This window comes from Trachypithecus francoisi, unplaced genomic scaffold (assembly GCF_009764315.1).
Source record: "Trachypithecus francoisi isolate TF-2019V2 unplaced genomic scaffold, Tfra_2.0 Lachesis_group6, whole genome shotgun sequence".
Classification (NCBI taxonomy): Eukaryota; Metazoa; Chordata; class Mammalia; order Primates; family Cercopithecidae; genus Trachypithecus; species Trachypithecus francoisi.
The window spans coordinates 46,863,799-46,879,457 of NW_022681471.1; the positions used below are offsets into that span (position 1 = coordinate 46,863,799).

The window sequence follows — 15,659 nt, forward strand, 5'->3', positions numbered from 1 at the left end:
AACTATTGTGCATTATTTCTCATTACTGACTTCCTCTAATAAATTTAACTAAGGCAGTGAAAGGAGAAAGTAAAAAAGTAAAGATTTTATTAGCAGGGAGATTCCAAATTACTGTCCAGTTTCTTTCAGGGGACTTGGTACTTTGAATGTTTTATAAAGATGTTGAACTGCCACCAGAGAGTTTACATACTCTTCTGTGTCTGCCCATATCATCAATATCACTACTCGTACTTCTGCTGTCCTCATTATCAAAAAGTACTTATTTGTAAGCAGCAATCTGCTCTACCAGACATTGTACTAATATTTACATGTAGGTGTTGCCTGCTGTCCTAAAGATCATAAGTAAACTAAGCAATGCTGAAGGGAATGATAACATAACATTCAGATAAAAAACATAAATGCAATGAAATTTTAGTGAAATCTTGGTTAATGGAATTGTTCAGGGATGGAAATTCTGGCTAAATGAATTTTCTGTTCACCTGAAATTTAAATAGAAAGTCCTGTTGGTTTCTTAATTGAGGTAAATAATTATAAAATGTCTAAGACCAATTTCTATTCATCGTAAATGGTCCCTTGAACTATTCTGAGTCTTCTTTTGATGGCTAGGTATCTTGCAGAGTTTCTGGGTCATTATCCTGAGTATGAGTAATCATTGTCCAGGAATGACGATTGATAAAATTAAGGATGGGAGGTATGTTTTAAAAAATTAAAATGTTCAATTAAACAAGATCTCTTTCTTGGTGTTATTTGTTTCCCCACCCCCCCATTAAAGCATTATTAGTCGAAGTCCAGCATCATGCCCAGAGTCTGACAAAATCAGATTTATTGGCTCAATGCATTGAGGGAGGGGCATTCTAGAGGAACTATGGATTAATCCTTGATTGAAGGAAGGAAGAAAGTTTTGTAATGTTTACATTTACACTGAAAGATTCTGATGAGGTCTTAGGGAAGCAGGGGTAAATCCTGAATTGGTTGGAGTTTCTGAGGCAGGATTGGAAGAAATGGTGGTTAACTATGGACTGGGTTCTCTTATGGGGCAAGGATAGCTTAGCAGTTGGGTTTCCCTGGTAATAAATGTAAGCAGCAAAGCAGGTTTGGGGCATCACTGGTAAGAAAGCAGTAGTCACTCAAAGGAGAAGGGGGTCATTATGGCATTTTATAACTGCTGCATGACCTTGGGAGAAACAGTGTTTTCTGCTAACTTTGCAGCTGGCTTTATCTGTCTGTCCTCCAAGCCTGATTAATAGCAGGGCTGCTTATTCTCAGTCCACAACGATTTTCACTCTTTCAGTCCCAGACAGATTTTGACTTTTTATAATCTAAATGTGGAGTACAACAAAACATTCTGGACAATTGAGGATTCTTGCTAGCTTTGGTGAATTCAGTCTAGCCCCACAGGAACTCTCAATCACTAAAGGGTAGCAGCTCTTCCTCAGCCTCTAAACCTCAGTTTCTTTATCTGCAAAATAAAGCTAATACTATGTATCTCAGATGGTTATTATGGGTATCCAATATGTTTTAAGATGTGAAATGCTTTTGCAATATGCAGTGTACTATAAAAGGATGAACTGGGATTATTATTATTTACTAATTATAGGTTTTTGTCTAGAGTAGCTTACAACCCAACACAACATAGTTGAGACTGAGCATCTAAAGTCTGCTCAATAAACGAAGAGAAACAACAAACATGTTTTAGGTAGACTTGTAGTATTTTATGCATAGATCAAGGCTAAGACCAACCCTGAAATTATGAATAGTATTCACCACTCCTTCAAAAACGTACCTTTAGTTAACTAGAAATTAAGGGCGGCCCTAGGTAAAACTATGCTGTTTATAATGTATACATTCATATACAGGTGTGATGAGATTTGAAATCTATTTAAATTAAAGCAAGGTGATTGGTCTGTATTTCTTCTTCCAGTGGGATGAGCTGAGAGTGGAAGAAAGGAAAATACTTTTTGAACCTCGACTTTGGGAACACCAAGGACATGTGGGGTCCTTCAAGACATTAAAAATTGTGTGAGAAGTTGCCAAAATACACCTCATCATTTTCACTAGGCTGCCTGGGACTCCAATTATTTCCTCTGTATTTTAGGGACAAACATAATATTCACAGCTTCATATTGCTTTTTAAAAAGCTTTTTAAAAATTGAATCATAGCTCTTGTGTCTTGTGGGTCATTACTAGGTTAGTTTTGGTCTTTAAGATAGACTCATCTTATTTTAAGAATAAAACTTTTCATGCCTATATCATATTCTCTCCTTTATTAGAGCATTTCACTCATGCAAGGAGAGGATGTTAAGGTAAAGGAATGAAACAGAAGACCAGAAAGTGGTAAAAAGCAGCAGTGAAGAAACCAAAACTAAAACAAACAAGCAAAGACCATATTCATCTCGCAGTCTTTCAGGAACTGAAGGTAAATAAAATTATTTGCATTTTAATAAGCTTTCCTGAAAACATTAAGATAAATTGAATACATTTTTCAGGCCAAGAATTAGAAAAGATTTGGTAAACTGTTTTATAGTATTGCCTGAGGAAGAAAACATTAGGTATTGATAGGGCTATTTGTAAAGTGAGATTTATAATTGAAAATGACTCTCTGTTGGGACAAAGCAATTGTCTTGAAATTCATGTAGTCCTTTTTGACAATCAGATGCAATGCGTAACCCTGTAGGCAATCTAAAATACTATTATTTCTTGTTTAATAGGACTGGTTCAATTTTTCTGACTTTTTAAATTAGATATGTAGAATACATGCCTCACTAGCAAATTCTTTAAAACAAAATTCTCAAGCCTCTTGTAAGATTGATAAGAAGGAAATTCTGTAGTGGTACAGGACTGAGGTGGCCTTCCTAGAATCATTATCCCCAAAGAACACTTTGCGGGTACTCTCTGATTCTCCTTTGCAGCAGTTCCCATTAAGCTTTAACAGAAGGACAGAAAGTAAGAAGTCTTCCCCTTATGATTCCTACTAGGTTTCCTCAAAATAATTATTTGACTTATCTGAATAAGCATGGTAGAGCTTGGCAGAGAGCAGATTGTTGGAATGATTTTAAAATCGTAGAAATAAATAACCAAACTTGTACAATTATATCTTATGTTATTGCACACATAAAATTATTTTACCATCTCTATAAATTATATCTTCTGGAGTTAGTGAAAGGGTTGTGATGCAGTTGTGTGGGATAGACTAGCAGTTGTGAATGGTTACCACATTTGGGTTCAGATTTCCTTGTGGCTTAGTCTCTTAGCAACATCAGAGGCATAGGAGAACTGTGCCAATCTCTGCTTAAAGGGAGATAAAGGAGAATCTGTATGCCCAAAGTGGGGTCTAAGTGCTTTGGCAATGGGCTGAAAATCAGGAGAGGCTAGGGACCACAGTGGTGAAACTGACCCAGAGAGCAAACAAATGAGAACTCCAAAATCTTAGACAGGATTTGATCTAAAATGCTATTCAAGCTGCAGGGAAAATGCTGAGTACAGACGTTATACTTACTGAAGTCCTAGTGACATTATCTCATCAAGCCCTCAGTAAATATCTAAACTTTTTTCTACTAGGTATCGTTTTAAGTCCTCTATTCCTCTGTGGCAAACTAAGAAATGAAAAGTTGTAACACATATTTCTAGGATCAAGCTGCTGCACAGGAAATTGAGAACCTAGGCAGAGGGGCTAGTCCTCCTGACAGATCCAGTGCCTCTGGGGAAACTTCTCCATAAGTCAACTGCCTGAGAGCTATTTATTTACATCATCACTGCTTGGTTATATTAGACAATGCAATTTTGAAATGTGCGCACAACACAAGAGCTATGATTCAATTTTTAAATGGGCCCAAAGCATTGCCCTTGCTATGGTCTAGATGTTTGTGATCTCCCAAAAATCATATGCTGTCACCTAATATCCATTGTGATAGCAGTAAGAGGTGGGGCCTTTGAGAAGTGATTAAATCATGAAGGCTCCCCTCCTCATGAATGGGATTAGTGCCCTTATAAAAGAAGCATGAATGAGTTCCCTTGCCCTTGTTGCCATGTGAGAACACACAAAAGGCTCCATTCACGAGGAACAGGCCCTCACCAGACAGTTCATCTGCCGGCATATTGATCTTGGACTTCCCAGCCTCCAGAACTGTGGGCAACAAATTTTTGTTGTTTATAAATTACCCATTTAAGGTATCTTGTTATAGAATCCCAAATGGACTAGACAAAAATTGGTGCTGACAGTGGGGTGCTCTGGTTAAAAAAAAAATGTGGAATGGCTTTGGAACTTCGTGATGAACAGAGGCTGGAATAATTTGGGGGAGCAGGCTAGGAAAAGCCTATATCAACATGAATTAACTGTAAGGAGCAATTCTGGTGAGGGTTCAATAGAAGAGGAGAACTGTAGAGAAAGTTTCAATCTCCTTAGTGATTACTTAAGTGGTCATGATCAGAATATTGATAGAAATATGGACAGTAAAGGTCATTTTATATGGGCTCAGACTTACAGAAGAAACAAGTTATTAAAAACTGAAGTGAAAGCCATCCTTGTTATAAAGTGGCAAAGAACTTGTATGAATTTTCTTCATGTCCTAGTGCTTTGTGGAAGGTAGAACTTGTGAGTGGTGCGATAGGATATTTAGTGAAAGAAATCACTAAGCAAAGTATGAGGGTGTGGCATGACTTCTCTTGATTGCCTACAGTAAAATGAGAGAAGAAAATGAATTAAAGATGAAATTTATAATCAAAAGGGAAGCAAAATTTAAAAATTTGGGACATTCTCAGCCCAGCCATGTTGCAAAGAATGAAAAAGTATGTTAAATAGAGAACACCAAGAGTGTGGCCAAGAAAACATTTGATAAGATTAGTAGAGATATAAGGAAGCCAGAGGCTATTCATCAAGAAAATAGAAGAAGGAATTCTAGAGATTTTCAGGGCTACCCCAGCCATCACAGGCCCTTTCCAGACATTGGATCTGCAGGCATCTTGATCTTGACTTCCCAGCCTCCAGAACTTTGACTAATACATTTCTGTTGTTTATAAATTACCTAGTCTAAAGTATTTTTTAACAGTGTCCTGTACAGACAGAGACAGCACTGAATAAGGGCCATGCATCCAGAAATAAATTTTGTTTCCAGAAATGCCTTTGAGAGGAATCCCCTAATTAAAAATTCTCAGTATTCTGCCATCAGAACTCTTCCTTATAGAGAAAGTATATGGGTTATGAAAAAATGTGAATCTTCTCTTGTTTCACCTTAATAGTATGCTTAGCAATTTTTTTTCTATTAAAATGCTGAATTTGTTCCAATTTGCTGTGCTGTATAAAATCTGTATGCTTTGTTTCAAGGACTTTGGAGGCTAGAAGACATAATTAATTAGTTCCTGTATTAGCATAAATGGCTATAAACTGAAAGAATTCTAGAAACCACACAAGCTTCCAAATAGATCACAGTTCACACAAGACATGTGAAAGTGGAATGATGACATTTTAGTCAATGATGTCTTGCATATACAAAGGTAGCCCCGTAAGATTATAACACTGTATTTTTACTGTACCTTTTCTTTGTTTAGATATGTTTAGATACACAAATACTTACCATTGTATTACAGTTGCTTACAGTATTCAGTACAATAATATGCTGTACAGGTTTGTAGCCTAGGAGCAATAGGCTATACCATATAGATTAGGTGTGTAGTAGGCTATAATCTAGGTTTGTATATGTACACGCAATGTTTGCACAATAATGAAATCACCTAATAATGTATTACATACAACATCATCCCCATCATTAGGCTACTCGTGACTATATTACAAAATGAGTGACTGTATATTTACATTGGCTGGGAATTTCTGCCTTTTTGTTGGCACTTCTGTGAAGGTGACTTTAGTTAGCTAGTGGGGTCTTGTAAAATTTTCAAAATAAATGTCCTGTAACTTTCCATCACTGCTAATATAGTTATTTTCCTGGGGGAGTTGGTGGAGAAAGAGGATGTAACAAAATCAGTTAAACAATGTCATTGTGCAAGTTCTGAAAGGTTGTCTTACTATATAGCATTTCCTAGCTGGTTGACTCATTCGGCCACTGATATGGTGGCTTGTTCAGGATTTATCCAATTCATGTATATATGTTTTGTCTCCCATCAACTCTAATCATATGCTGCCGGAGACAGCAGCAGCATCTCCCTTTTCTTTTGTAAAATGGTATAACCAGTTTGGAATACAGTTAGGTGGATTCTTAAAAAGTTAAATAATCCTGCAGAACAAAAAGGACAGTAGACAAAAACTAAAGAAAGATGTGGAAAGAAATGTCTTTAGTTAATAACAATGTATTAATTTTGATTCTTTTTTTTTTTTGAGATGGAGTTGCACTCTTGTCACCCGGGCTGTAGTGCAATGGCATGATCTCAGCTCACTGCAACCCCTGCCTCTTGGGTTCAAGCAATTATCCTCTTAGCCTCCCGAGTAGCTGGGATTACAGATGCCTGCCACCACTGCCACCATGCCCAGCTAATTTTTGTAGTTTTAGCAGAGATGGGGTTTCACCATGTTGGCCAGGCTGGTCTCAAACTCCTGACCTCATGACCCACCCACTTCGGCCTCCCAAAGTGCTGGGATTACAGACGTGAGCTACTGCTCCTGGCCCATTCCTTTTTTATTGCCAAGTATATTCCATTATATGACTATACAACAATTTGCTCATCTATTCACCTGTTGATGGACATTGGATTGTTTCCAATTTGGACTATTATGAAGAAAGCTGCTATGACCATTCGTATACATGTCTTCGTATACACATATATTTCCTTTTCTCCTGCCTGGATACCTAGACATGGAGCAGTCCCCAATGTCGATAATTGGGGAAACGGGGTATGGGGTATATAGGAACTCTATATACTATCCTCATGATTTTCCTATAAATCAAAAATTACTCTAAAAAATAAAATTTGTTTAAAAATGATTTAAATTTTATTTAAAGAGTAAACTAAAAATTAAACATATGTCTACTATACGATTCAAGCAAGCCATGTCTAGCTATTCAGGCAAGAGAAAAGAAAGTATATGTGCATACAAAGATATATATATGAACGTTCCTAGCAGATTTTTTCATAATAGTTCTAATTGGAAACAACTTGAATGTCCATCAACAGGTGAAGAGGAGAACAATTTCTGTATAATCATATAATGGAATACTATTTGGCAATAAAAATGCTATGAACTATTGACACATATAACAAGCTGGGATAAATCTCAAAATAATTTTGCTACATGAAATAATCCAGAAAAAAACAAGCGCCTATTGTATGATTCTGCTTATATAAAATTCTAGACAAGGCAGACTGATTTATAGTGATAGGAAGATCCCTGTTGTTGGAGAAGGGCAGGAGGGAGGGATTTTAAAGGAACACCAGGAAACATGGGGGTGATTAATATGTTATCTTCATTGTGGTGATGGTTTCACAGGTGTATACATATATCAATCTGCCCTTACAAATTGCATACTTTAAACTGTGTGATTTATTATATGTCAATTATACTCTGATAAAGCTGTTTATTTTAAAAGTTATATGCAGCCACACATACAAAAAGGGAGATTATTATCTTAGGCTCATGTACCCTTGATCACAAAACATATGTCTGAGCTTTTTGGTGATGGAACTTCTGCTACTAACTATGTACTAGTGTACCTATCACACATCCATTTTGGGACCAGTTTCTTATTCTGTAGAATGAAAAGTGACCCTTAAGGTCTTTTATACATAGATAGATTGACAGTAATCCTAAACATGTATCTTCTATAACAATTTGAAATGAATTCAGTTGTATTGATTTCAAATAAATATTAAGTTAAAATTGCCTAATAAAGTGTTACTAATTAGAAACTTCAAAGTATAAATGGCAATTAATACTTTAGAATCATTTGCAATATACCCATTATTTATTTCTGAAAATCTGTTCTGTATCAGGCAATTAATTTCAAGGGTTTTTTTTTAAGAAAAACAGCTTTATTGAGATAAAATTTATATGCCATATAATCTACCCATTAAAAGTAAACAATTCCTCGTTTTCTAGAATATTCACAGACATGAAACTATCATTATGGTCAATTTTATAATATTTTCATTATCTTATAAAGAAGCCCCGGACTGCTTAATGGGTATAACGTTTCCTTTTAGAGTGATGAAAATGTTCTGGAACTAGAAAGTGGTGGTGGTTGTATGAATTCTGAATGTACTGAATGCCATTAAATTGTAAATTTTAAAATGATGAATTTTATGTTATGTTGTATTCTATCACACATACAAAAACACACCCATAGACTTTATCTATCACATCTATATTCCATTCCTCCCCACTGACCCTAAGCACCCAGTAATCTACTTTCTGTTTCTATAAAGTTGCTTATTGTGGATATTTTATATAAATTGAATCATATAGTATGTGTTTTTTTTTTGTTTGTTTGTTTCTGGCTTCTTACACTGAGAACATTTTCAAGGTTCATTCATGTTGCAGTATATGCCAGTATTTCATTTTTTATGGTTAAATAATATTCAACTGTATGAATGTATCACATTTTATTTATTCATTCCTTAGTTGATAGACATTTAGGTTGTTTTCATTTTTATCTATTATGAGCAATGCTGCTATGAACATTCATGGACAAGTTTTTTGTAGACACATGTTTTGATTTATTTTGTTTATATCCCTAGGAGGGCTATTCCTACCAGCAGTGTATGAGGTTTCCCATTTCTTCATATCCTTACCAACATTTGTTATAATCTGACTTTTTTTTCTGAGACAAGGTCTAGCTCTGTCACCCAGGCTGGAGTGTAGTAGAGCAATCATGACTCACTGCAACCTCAACATCCTGGGATCAAGTGATCCGCCTACCTCAGCCTCCCAGGTAGCAAGTAGCTGGGACTACAGGCACATACCACCATGCCTGGCTAAGATTTGTACATATATATATATATATATATATTTTTTTTTTTTTTTTTTTTTTTTTTTTCCTTGGCGGGGAATGGGGGAGAGACAGGGTTTTGTCATGTTGCTCAGGCTAGTCTCGAACTCTTGAGCTCAAGCAATCCACCCACCTTGGCCTCCCAAAGTGCTGGGACTATAGGCCCGAGTCACTGTGCTCAGCCTATAATCTGACTTTTTAAATTACAGCCATTCTAGTGCATCCTAGTGAGTATAAAGTGGTATCATGTGGTTTTGGTTTGCATTTCCTTGATTACTAAACATGTCAAACACCTTTTCATGTGTATTTTGCCTAGAAATATGCTCCTATAGTCAATATTTTGCATAGACTTTTAAGGGGTTCACAGACCTTCAAAGTTATGAACCCCTAGAGAAGAGTTATTGGGCAGACACATAGAGATAAATTGTCATGAGAGTAATTATAAATAATATTTAAACATAGTAAATAATACAAAGTGTACTTGTCTCATTTGTGCTGTTGCATATTCAATAAGAAAACTGAAGGAATAAATTTTAACATTAGTTGTACTAAAATTTTAGATTAATTTCCACTGCATGATTCTTAATGGGAGTGAAGAGGGAAGAATCCCAATTCCTATCAGAATCAGGAACATACACTACACATCATCATCTCTGAAACCAAAGAGAAACCTCATAAACTAAGTGAGTCAGGAAAGGTTACCTATATTTTTATATCTTTCTTGTACAAATGAGAAAGTACTAAATAGAATTAGAAAACCAATAGAATTGATATCTGTAAACCAGAGAGGTACTTGCATAACAGGAGAGTGAAAAGAGGTCTAAACATGTACTAAATTGAAGGATCAGTATTTTCAAGATAAGTATTAGATGTTGGGAAAAAAATAAACACTATTCAACAAGAGTCAACAGTTATTTTGGCTGAGCACCAGCTTACCATTGCCACTGCATCTTTACACTTATGACATATGAAGTTGTCTGTTCCCAGGTAGAAAATGAACAATTTGCACAGTGGTCTGGGGAGTCACCTTCAAAGACTGGACCTTTGCTGTGACTATTGGAGTACCAGTGGTTTTAGCTTTAGAAACTCAAAGAAATTTGCTTAGGTAGCTTTTGGAGGGGCATTATACCCTGATAACATAATCTTAAATGGGAGAAAAATCTACTTATGTTAGAAGCTTGCACATTGGCATTTCTTAAGGCAGTCATCCTTGGTTTCTCCATAACATCAGCTTTTAGAGAATAGAATGATTTGGAGTTGCAATTAAAATCCTGAGCAGAATCCCTTGTAGGATGTTTCATTACATAACTGCAAAGACAGCAAAAAAAGATAAGCAATTCAAGCTCTCTACCTTATTTCACCTTCTCTAATATGACCTGCCAGTTCTTCAATAAACTTTTCTCCTTTCATCCAGTAGATCATTGGCCCAGACTCTCCACTGAATCCGAAGAATGCTTTGCAGGGAATGTTCAGAGGCTTACCTGAGAATGAGAGAAAAAGAAATGAGCAAATGACTCTTGATTATCAGTGGGAGACAGGAAGCGACCATTTAACATCCAAAGGAAAACTCAGGTGACCCAATTTTCAACTATTTTTCTAGTCATCTTATCATTGTACCTGAGAAAAATTTTAAATAGTTATGAGAGTTTCTAGAAAAATCTTAAATTCAAAGTATAATCAAAAGTGAGAAAATAAAGTTACTCAGTTTTCTGTTTGTTTGTTTGTTTTTGAGACGGGGTCTGGCTCTGTCACCCAGGCTGGAGTGCAGTGGCGCAACCACAGCTCACTGCAGCCTTGACCTCCCTGGCTCAAGTGATCCTCCCACCTCAGCCTCCCAAGTAGCTGGGACCACACAGGGTCTGCCTGTGTTTCCAAAGCTGTTTGTTACTCAGGTTTTAAAACTGTTTATTTTTACTGCCTCCTTCTTATGAAATAATGTGAAAAAAAACAAATGAAAAGACTATCTTTTTTCTTTATTTTTGAGAATATAAGCACTGCTAACTTGAACTTACCCTTGAAGCTAATATTAATCAAAAGTATAAATTAATTTTTGGTTGGTGAGAAGACATATCATAATATACTCTCCACTGTTATTAAGATTACATGGAAATTTGTTTATTCTGATTTTTACATGTTTTAAGAAAAATTAGGTAATATAAACTATAATGGTTATTTTTAGACATCAAATTGACTGGATTATGAAATATTAATATCTAGATAGCTGGTAATGCATTATTTCTGGGTATGTCTGTCTGGGGTTACGAGAAAAGAGTGGTATTTGAGTTTGGTGACTGAGTGGGAAGATTCACTTCAGTGTGAGTGGGAAGCATCCAAGTGGCTGGGAGCCTGGATAGAACAAGAAGTCAGAATGAAGGCACTGTGTAAAATGGGGCCTCCTTGAGGTGGTCTATCAAAAAATGACTGCTCATTTCTTGGCACTACACCTAGGTACTGACTATTGCTGCAATTTCTCCTGGAAGGAATGTTTTTACTCTCCCATTAAACAGATTTTTGTTAAATAAACACAAGAGACAGATGTTTCAGCACTCTAGTTTCTACAAATGCTGAATAAATATCCTGAAGCCTCTTGTCAATGGCTGAAAACAGGAAAACCATCCAAACATCATATGTAATACTCTGAGGAGAGTCCCAAAGTGATCAGCTCTTATGCCAGATACAGGGACTCAATGTGTGCCAGGAGATGGGCACCTCCTCTTCTAAAAGGCATGAAAGGGATCTCTGCATTTATTGGGCAGATAACCTGAAACATAATGTTTCAAGGGATTTCTAAAATCTGGCTTAGGCACAAACTCTTATCTAACATTTTATCTATTTGCTGCTGTACTGTTTTGCCTCCAGGCATTTTCAGAGTAATTCCTGTGTTACTATGTGACCTGTTAGTAGAGATAGCCAACTTACGTTTGCATCTAAAGTAGGTTGAAGACTATCAAAATAAAGAGAACTTTGTGAGGTGCTGCCTCAGTGCTATGTAATAAAGTAAGTGAAGCTTCTTGCAAAGTGGCGTACATGCAGTGGATTGGCTCTCATTGTGCTATAATTCCCCAATCTCCCTTATCAGAGAGCTCTGTGAACATCTGCATTGTGAGAAGGCTGCTCAGAGATCTTAAAAATCTAGAAATCTCAACAGTCTTAAATTTTACAGCCCTGTATTTGTTGGACACATCTTGAAATGAATAAACTCAAATTATCAATGTGTTCAGCAGAGTCTCTGGGGAAAGAGTTCAAACATCTATGTATCATTGAGTTTTATTGGGTTTTAGAGCCAAAACTTTTCCAAACAAAATTGCAAGGTAAATCAAAATGTGATGACGTTGTGATGGTAGTAGAGTTTGTGTGCCTCTGTGTGTCTGTGTCTGGTGGGTAGATGGGGGGGATTTAAGAAGGAAGTGGGAATTGGAGAGGAGTAGGAGCCACATCTTATAAGTCCTACTTATAAATAATGAAGATATACATCAGTGGTATATTGGTAATATTTAAAACTGACTTTCTAGAAATAGTATGCATGTCAATACATAAGTTTACAAATTTTATGGATATAAAGGATGTCACAGCATTTATAAAATACATAAATAATAACAAAACACAATATTTTGTGGTAAATTCCATGTACTCAATTGATTCTCACAGAGTGCTTCCACTGATTTTTGTGGAACCTATATTTGCAAATGAAAAACAAGTGTAGTTCCAATATGCATATTAGTCAATATGTTCATGAATATTAATGACAAAAGTGGAAATAAACCAATAGACGAATATCAGAATTTCACTCATTCTTCAGTTATATGAGTGACTTCTTTTGATGAATTGGATAACAGATTATATTTGCATTTCAAATCCATACCATTGCTGTTAGAAACACTTTAAAAGAAACAGACCAAAGAATCTGATGTGAAAGAATTGTAGGTGAGGGTGAAAAGATAAAATCTTTTTTTATTTTCACCACTTATCTTAATCTCTTCTTCTACCAGGATTTTCTAAAAATTTCTCAAAGGCAACAATTTGATCTTCAATACTTTCATCTAACTCTGCACCCCACCCTTTAATGGGCTGCATATTTTTGTAAAGGCCACAGATAGCCATCACTGTCCTTTTCTTGACAAACAATTTTTTTTCCATTCTGTTTTTCTCTTTAAACAATTTTCAACCTCTTTTAAAGTCTCCTTTAAATTGTCCTATTATCTCTACTTCTTGGTATGCAGTTTTTTCCCATTGTGTCAAGGGAAGCACCATCAAGGTGGTTAATTTTCTTATGAGGTTTATAATTTCATTTCTGTATTTTCATTTACAGCAGGGATTGTTTTCTGTGGTAGTCCCAGACGCTGAGGGTTATAGAGGAATTCCCTTAGAGAAGTTCCAAGGTTGCCTCTACCAAGGCCCTACAAGTTTCACTGGTTTGGAACCAGTTTTTCTGTCAATTTCTTTGCTTGGGGGTTTGTGCCATTTATGAGTTATGTGAATTTAGAGTCCACACCCATGCTCGGTACAGGTTTAGAGTTCCAGTTTCTCTTAAATGTTTCCTTGGATTCATAGATATGGCCCTGGACTGAATGTGAATTTTCTGTACACTTTCCTGAATCAATAAGCATAGTTTTCTAGGCCCCATTTCATAGATTTCAGGGTTTATAAATCATTTAGTTTTCTAGATTTTTGCTGGGATCTATTCTAACTCCATACTTCACATAGATCCTGAACTCAAGCCCTTATACCCTGAATGTCCACATTTGGTTTTGAGATCTTCAATTTCAATTTATACTCCTTTCTCTTACTTTGAGCTCCCTATTTATCACTAAGGCCTGAGAAGTTCCCTTACTTGCTTTCCAGTTGGGCTAAGCATGTAAATTCTTTGCCTTATTTTGACCAGCATTTCTCTGTAGTTAGAACAAGAGGTGATCTTTACCATATCAATTCATTCTACCTTATTGACTAGGTGCCTGAAATTCTATCACAAAAATCTATAAATTGTGTATCTTTGTCTTATGTAATCAGGTTAATTTTAATTTCACCAGTCTTACCAAGGAGTTAAACATAGAGTTTATGTTAATGTTACTGTTAACGTATCCTTTCTTCCCTGGGCCCACATTTTGATTTGGCCTTTCAAAATAAGATAAAAAGAAGAATGAATAGTTGTGATGCCAATGTGAAAACCAATCACCTTCCTGCTGTGCTTTATGTATTTAACTTTGTAGCTTCACCTTTCAAGAAGTTTATTTCTTCCTTAAGATAATTCACAATTAGGGCACAAATCTTTCATCTGTATTTGTGAGAATGCCCTGAACCACATGCTGCAGTCTAGCAGGCCAGTGTCAGAACACATGGAACACTGGAGCATGTTACTTTCAGTTGTAAGACATATTTTAAGAAGACTGTTGCTAATAATGCAGTTTATGAATTAGTTATTTAAAAATTTACAGGAGAGCTGAAGTCATCATTATATTAGTGTCACTCTTACACATATGCAATCCAGTATACTTCTTTTTGAATGAGAGTTAAGGGGTAAAGTCATAACTTGTATATGAGGCATGTTTAATTGTTACGGTTTGAATGTCCCCTCCAAGACTCATACTGAAGTCCAATTGACAATGTAACAGCGTTGAGAAGTAAGACCTTTGGAAGATAATTAGGTCATGAGGCTTTGCCCTTATGAATGGAGTAATGTTATTGTGGAACTGGGTTAGTTTTTGTGAGAGTGGGCTTCTGAGAAAAGGATGAATTGAGTTGAATTTCCTCTCTCTGTTTCATATGTGTGCCTTCTGCCATGGGATGACCCTCACCTAATGCCAACAGGTGCTGATGCTCTTGGACTTCTCAGCGTCTAGAACTGAGAGCCAAATAAATCTCTTTTCCTTACAAATTGCACCATCTGTGGTCTTCTGTTACAGCAGCAGAAAATGGACTAAGATAGAAAAATTGGTACTGAGAGTGGGGTTGTTGCTATAACAAATATCTGAAGATGTGGGAGTGGCTTTGGAACTGGGTAATGAGCAGAGGCTAAAGGAATTTGGAGGAAAAGGCTAGAAAAATCCTGTACTGATGTGGACAGACCATAAAGAGAATTCTGGCAAGGGCTCAGGAGAAGAGAAGAGCTGTAGGGAAAGTTTGATCTTCTTAGAGATTACTTAAGGGGTTATGACCAGAATGCTGGTAGGAACATGGACAGTAAAGGCAACTGTGATGAGGTATCAGAAAGGAATGAGAAACAAGGTACTGAAAACTGGAGTAAAGGCCATCCTTGTTATAAAGTGGCAAACAAGGTGATGAAATTGTGTCTGTGTCCAGGGCTTATGGAATACATAGCTTTAAAGTGATAAACTAGGGCATCTGGTACAAGAAATATCAAAGCAGCAAGGTATTCAGGCTACTGTATGGCTACTTTTCATTGTATATAGGGACATGTGAGAGCAAAGAGATGGCTTAAAGATGGAATTAATACTTAAAAGGGAAGCAGAATAGAAACATTTTGAAAATTTGCAAGCTGGCAAGGTAAAGAGTGAAAAGGCATCTTTAGAAGAGAATACCAAAGGTGTGGCCAAGCAACCATTTGTTAAAGAAATTAATATGCATAGAAACAAGCCAGGTGCTATCCGTCAAGAGAAGGGACAAAAGACCCCAAAGGTATTTTGAAGATCTTTGAGACAGCCTCTCCCATCACAAGCTCAGGGACTCTAGCAGGGCAGAATGGTTTGAGGTAAGAGGCCTGGGGTATCC

At 36.3% G+C, this 15,659-nt stretch overlaps 1 protein-coding gene across 1 annotated transcript in view; it reads right to left on the reverse strand.

Moving 5' to 3' along the window:
* The window catches only part of IL1RAPL2 (interleukin 1 receptor accessory protein like 2), a 58,854-nt gene extending 45,820 nt beyond the window's left edge, over nucleotides 1-13,034 (reverse strand). The window contains exons 1-2 of the mRNA XM_033201374.1: nucleotides 12,920-13,034; nucleotides 10,285-10,414 (exon numbers count right to left, since the gene is read on the reverse strand). Of these exons, the coding sequence (XP_033057265.1) occupies nucleotides 10,285-10,414; nucleotides 12,920-13,034 (245 nt within the window). The remainder of the gene's footprint in view (nucleotides 1-10,284; nucleotides 10,415-12,919) is intronic.
* Nucleotides 13,035-15,659: the final 2,625 nt, after the last annotated feature.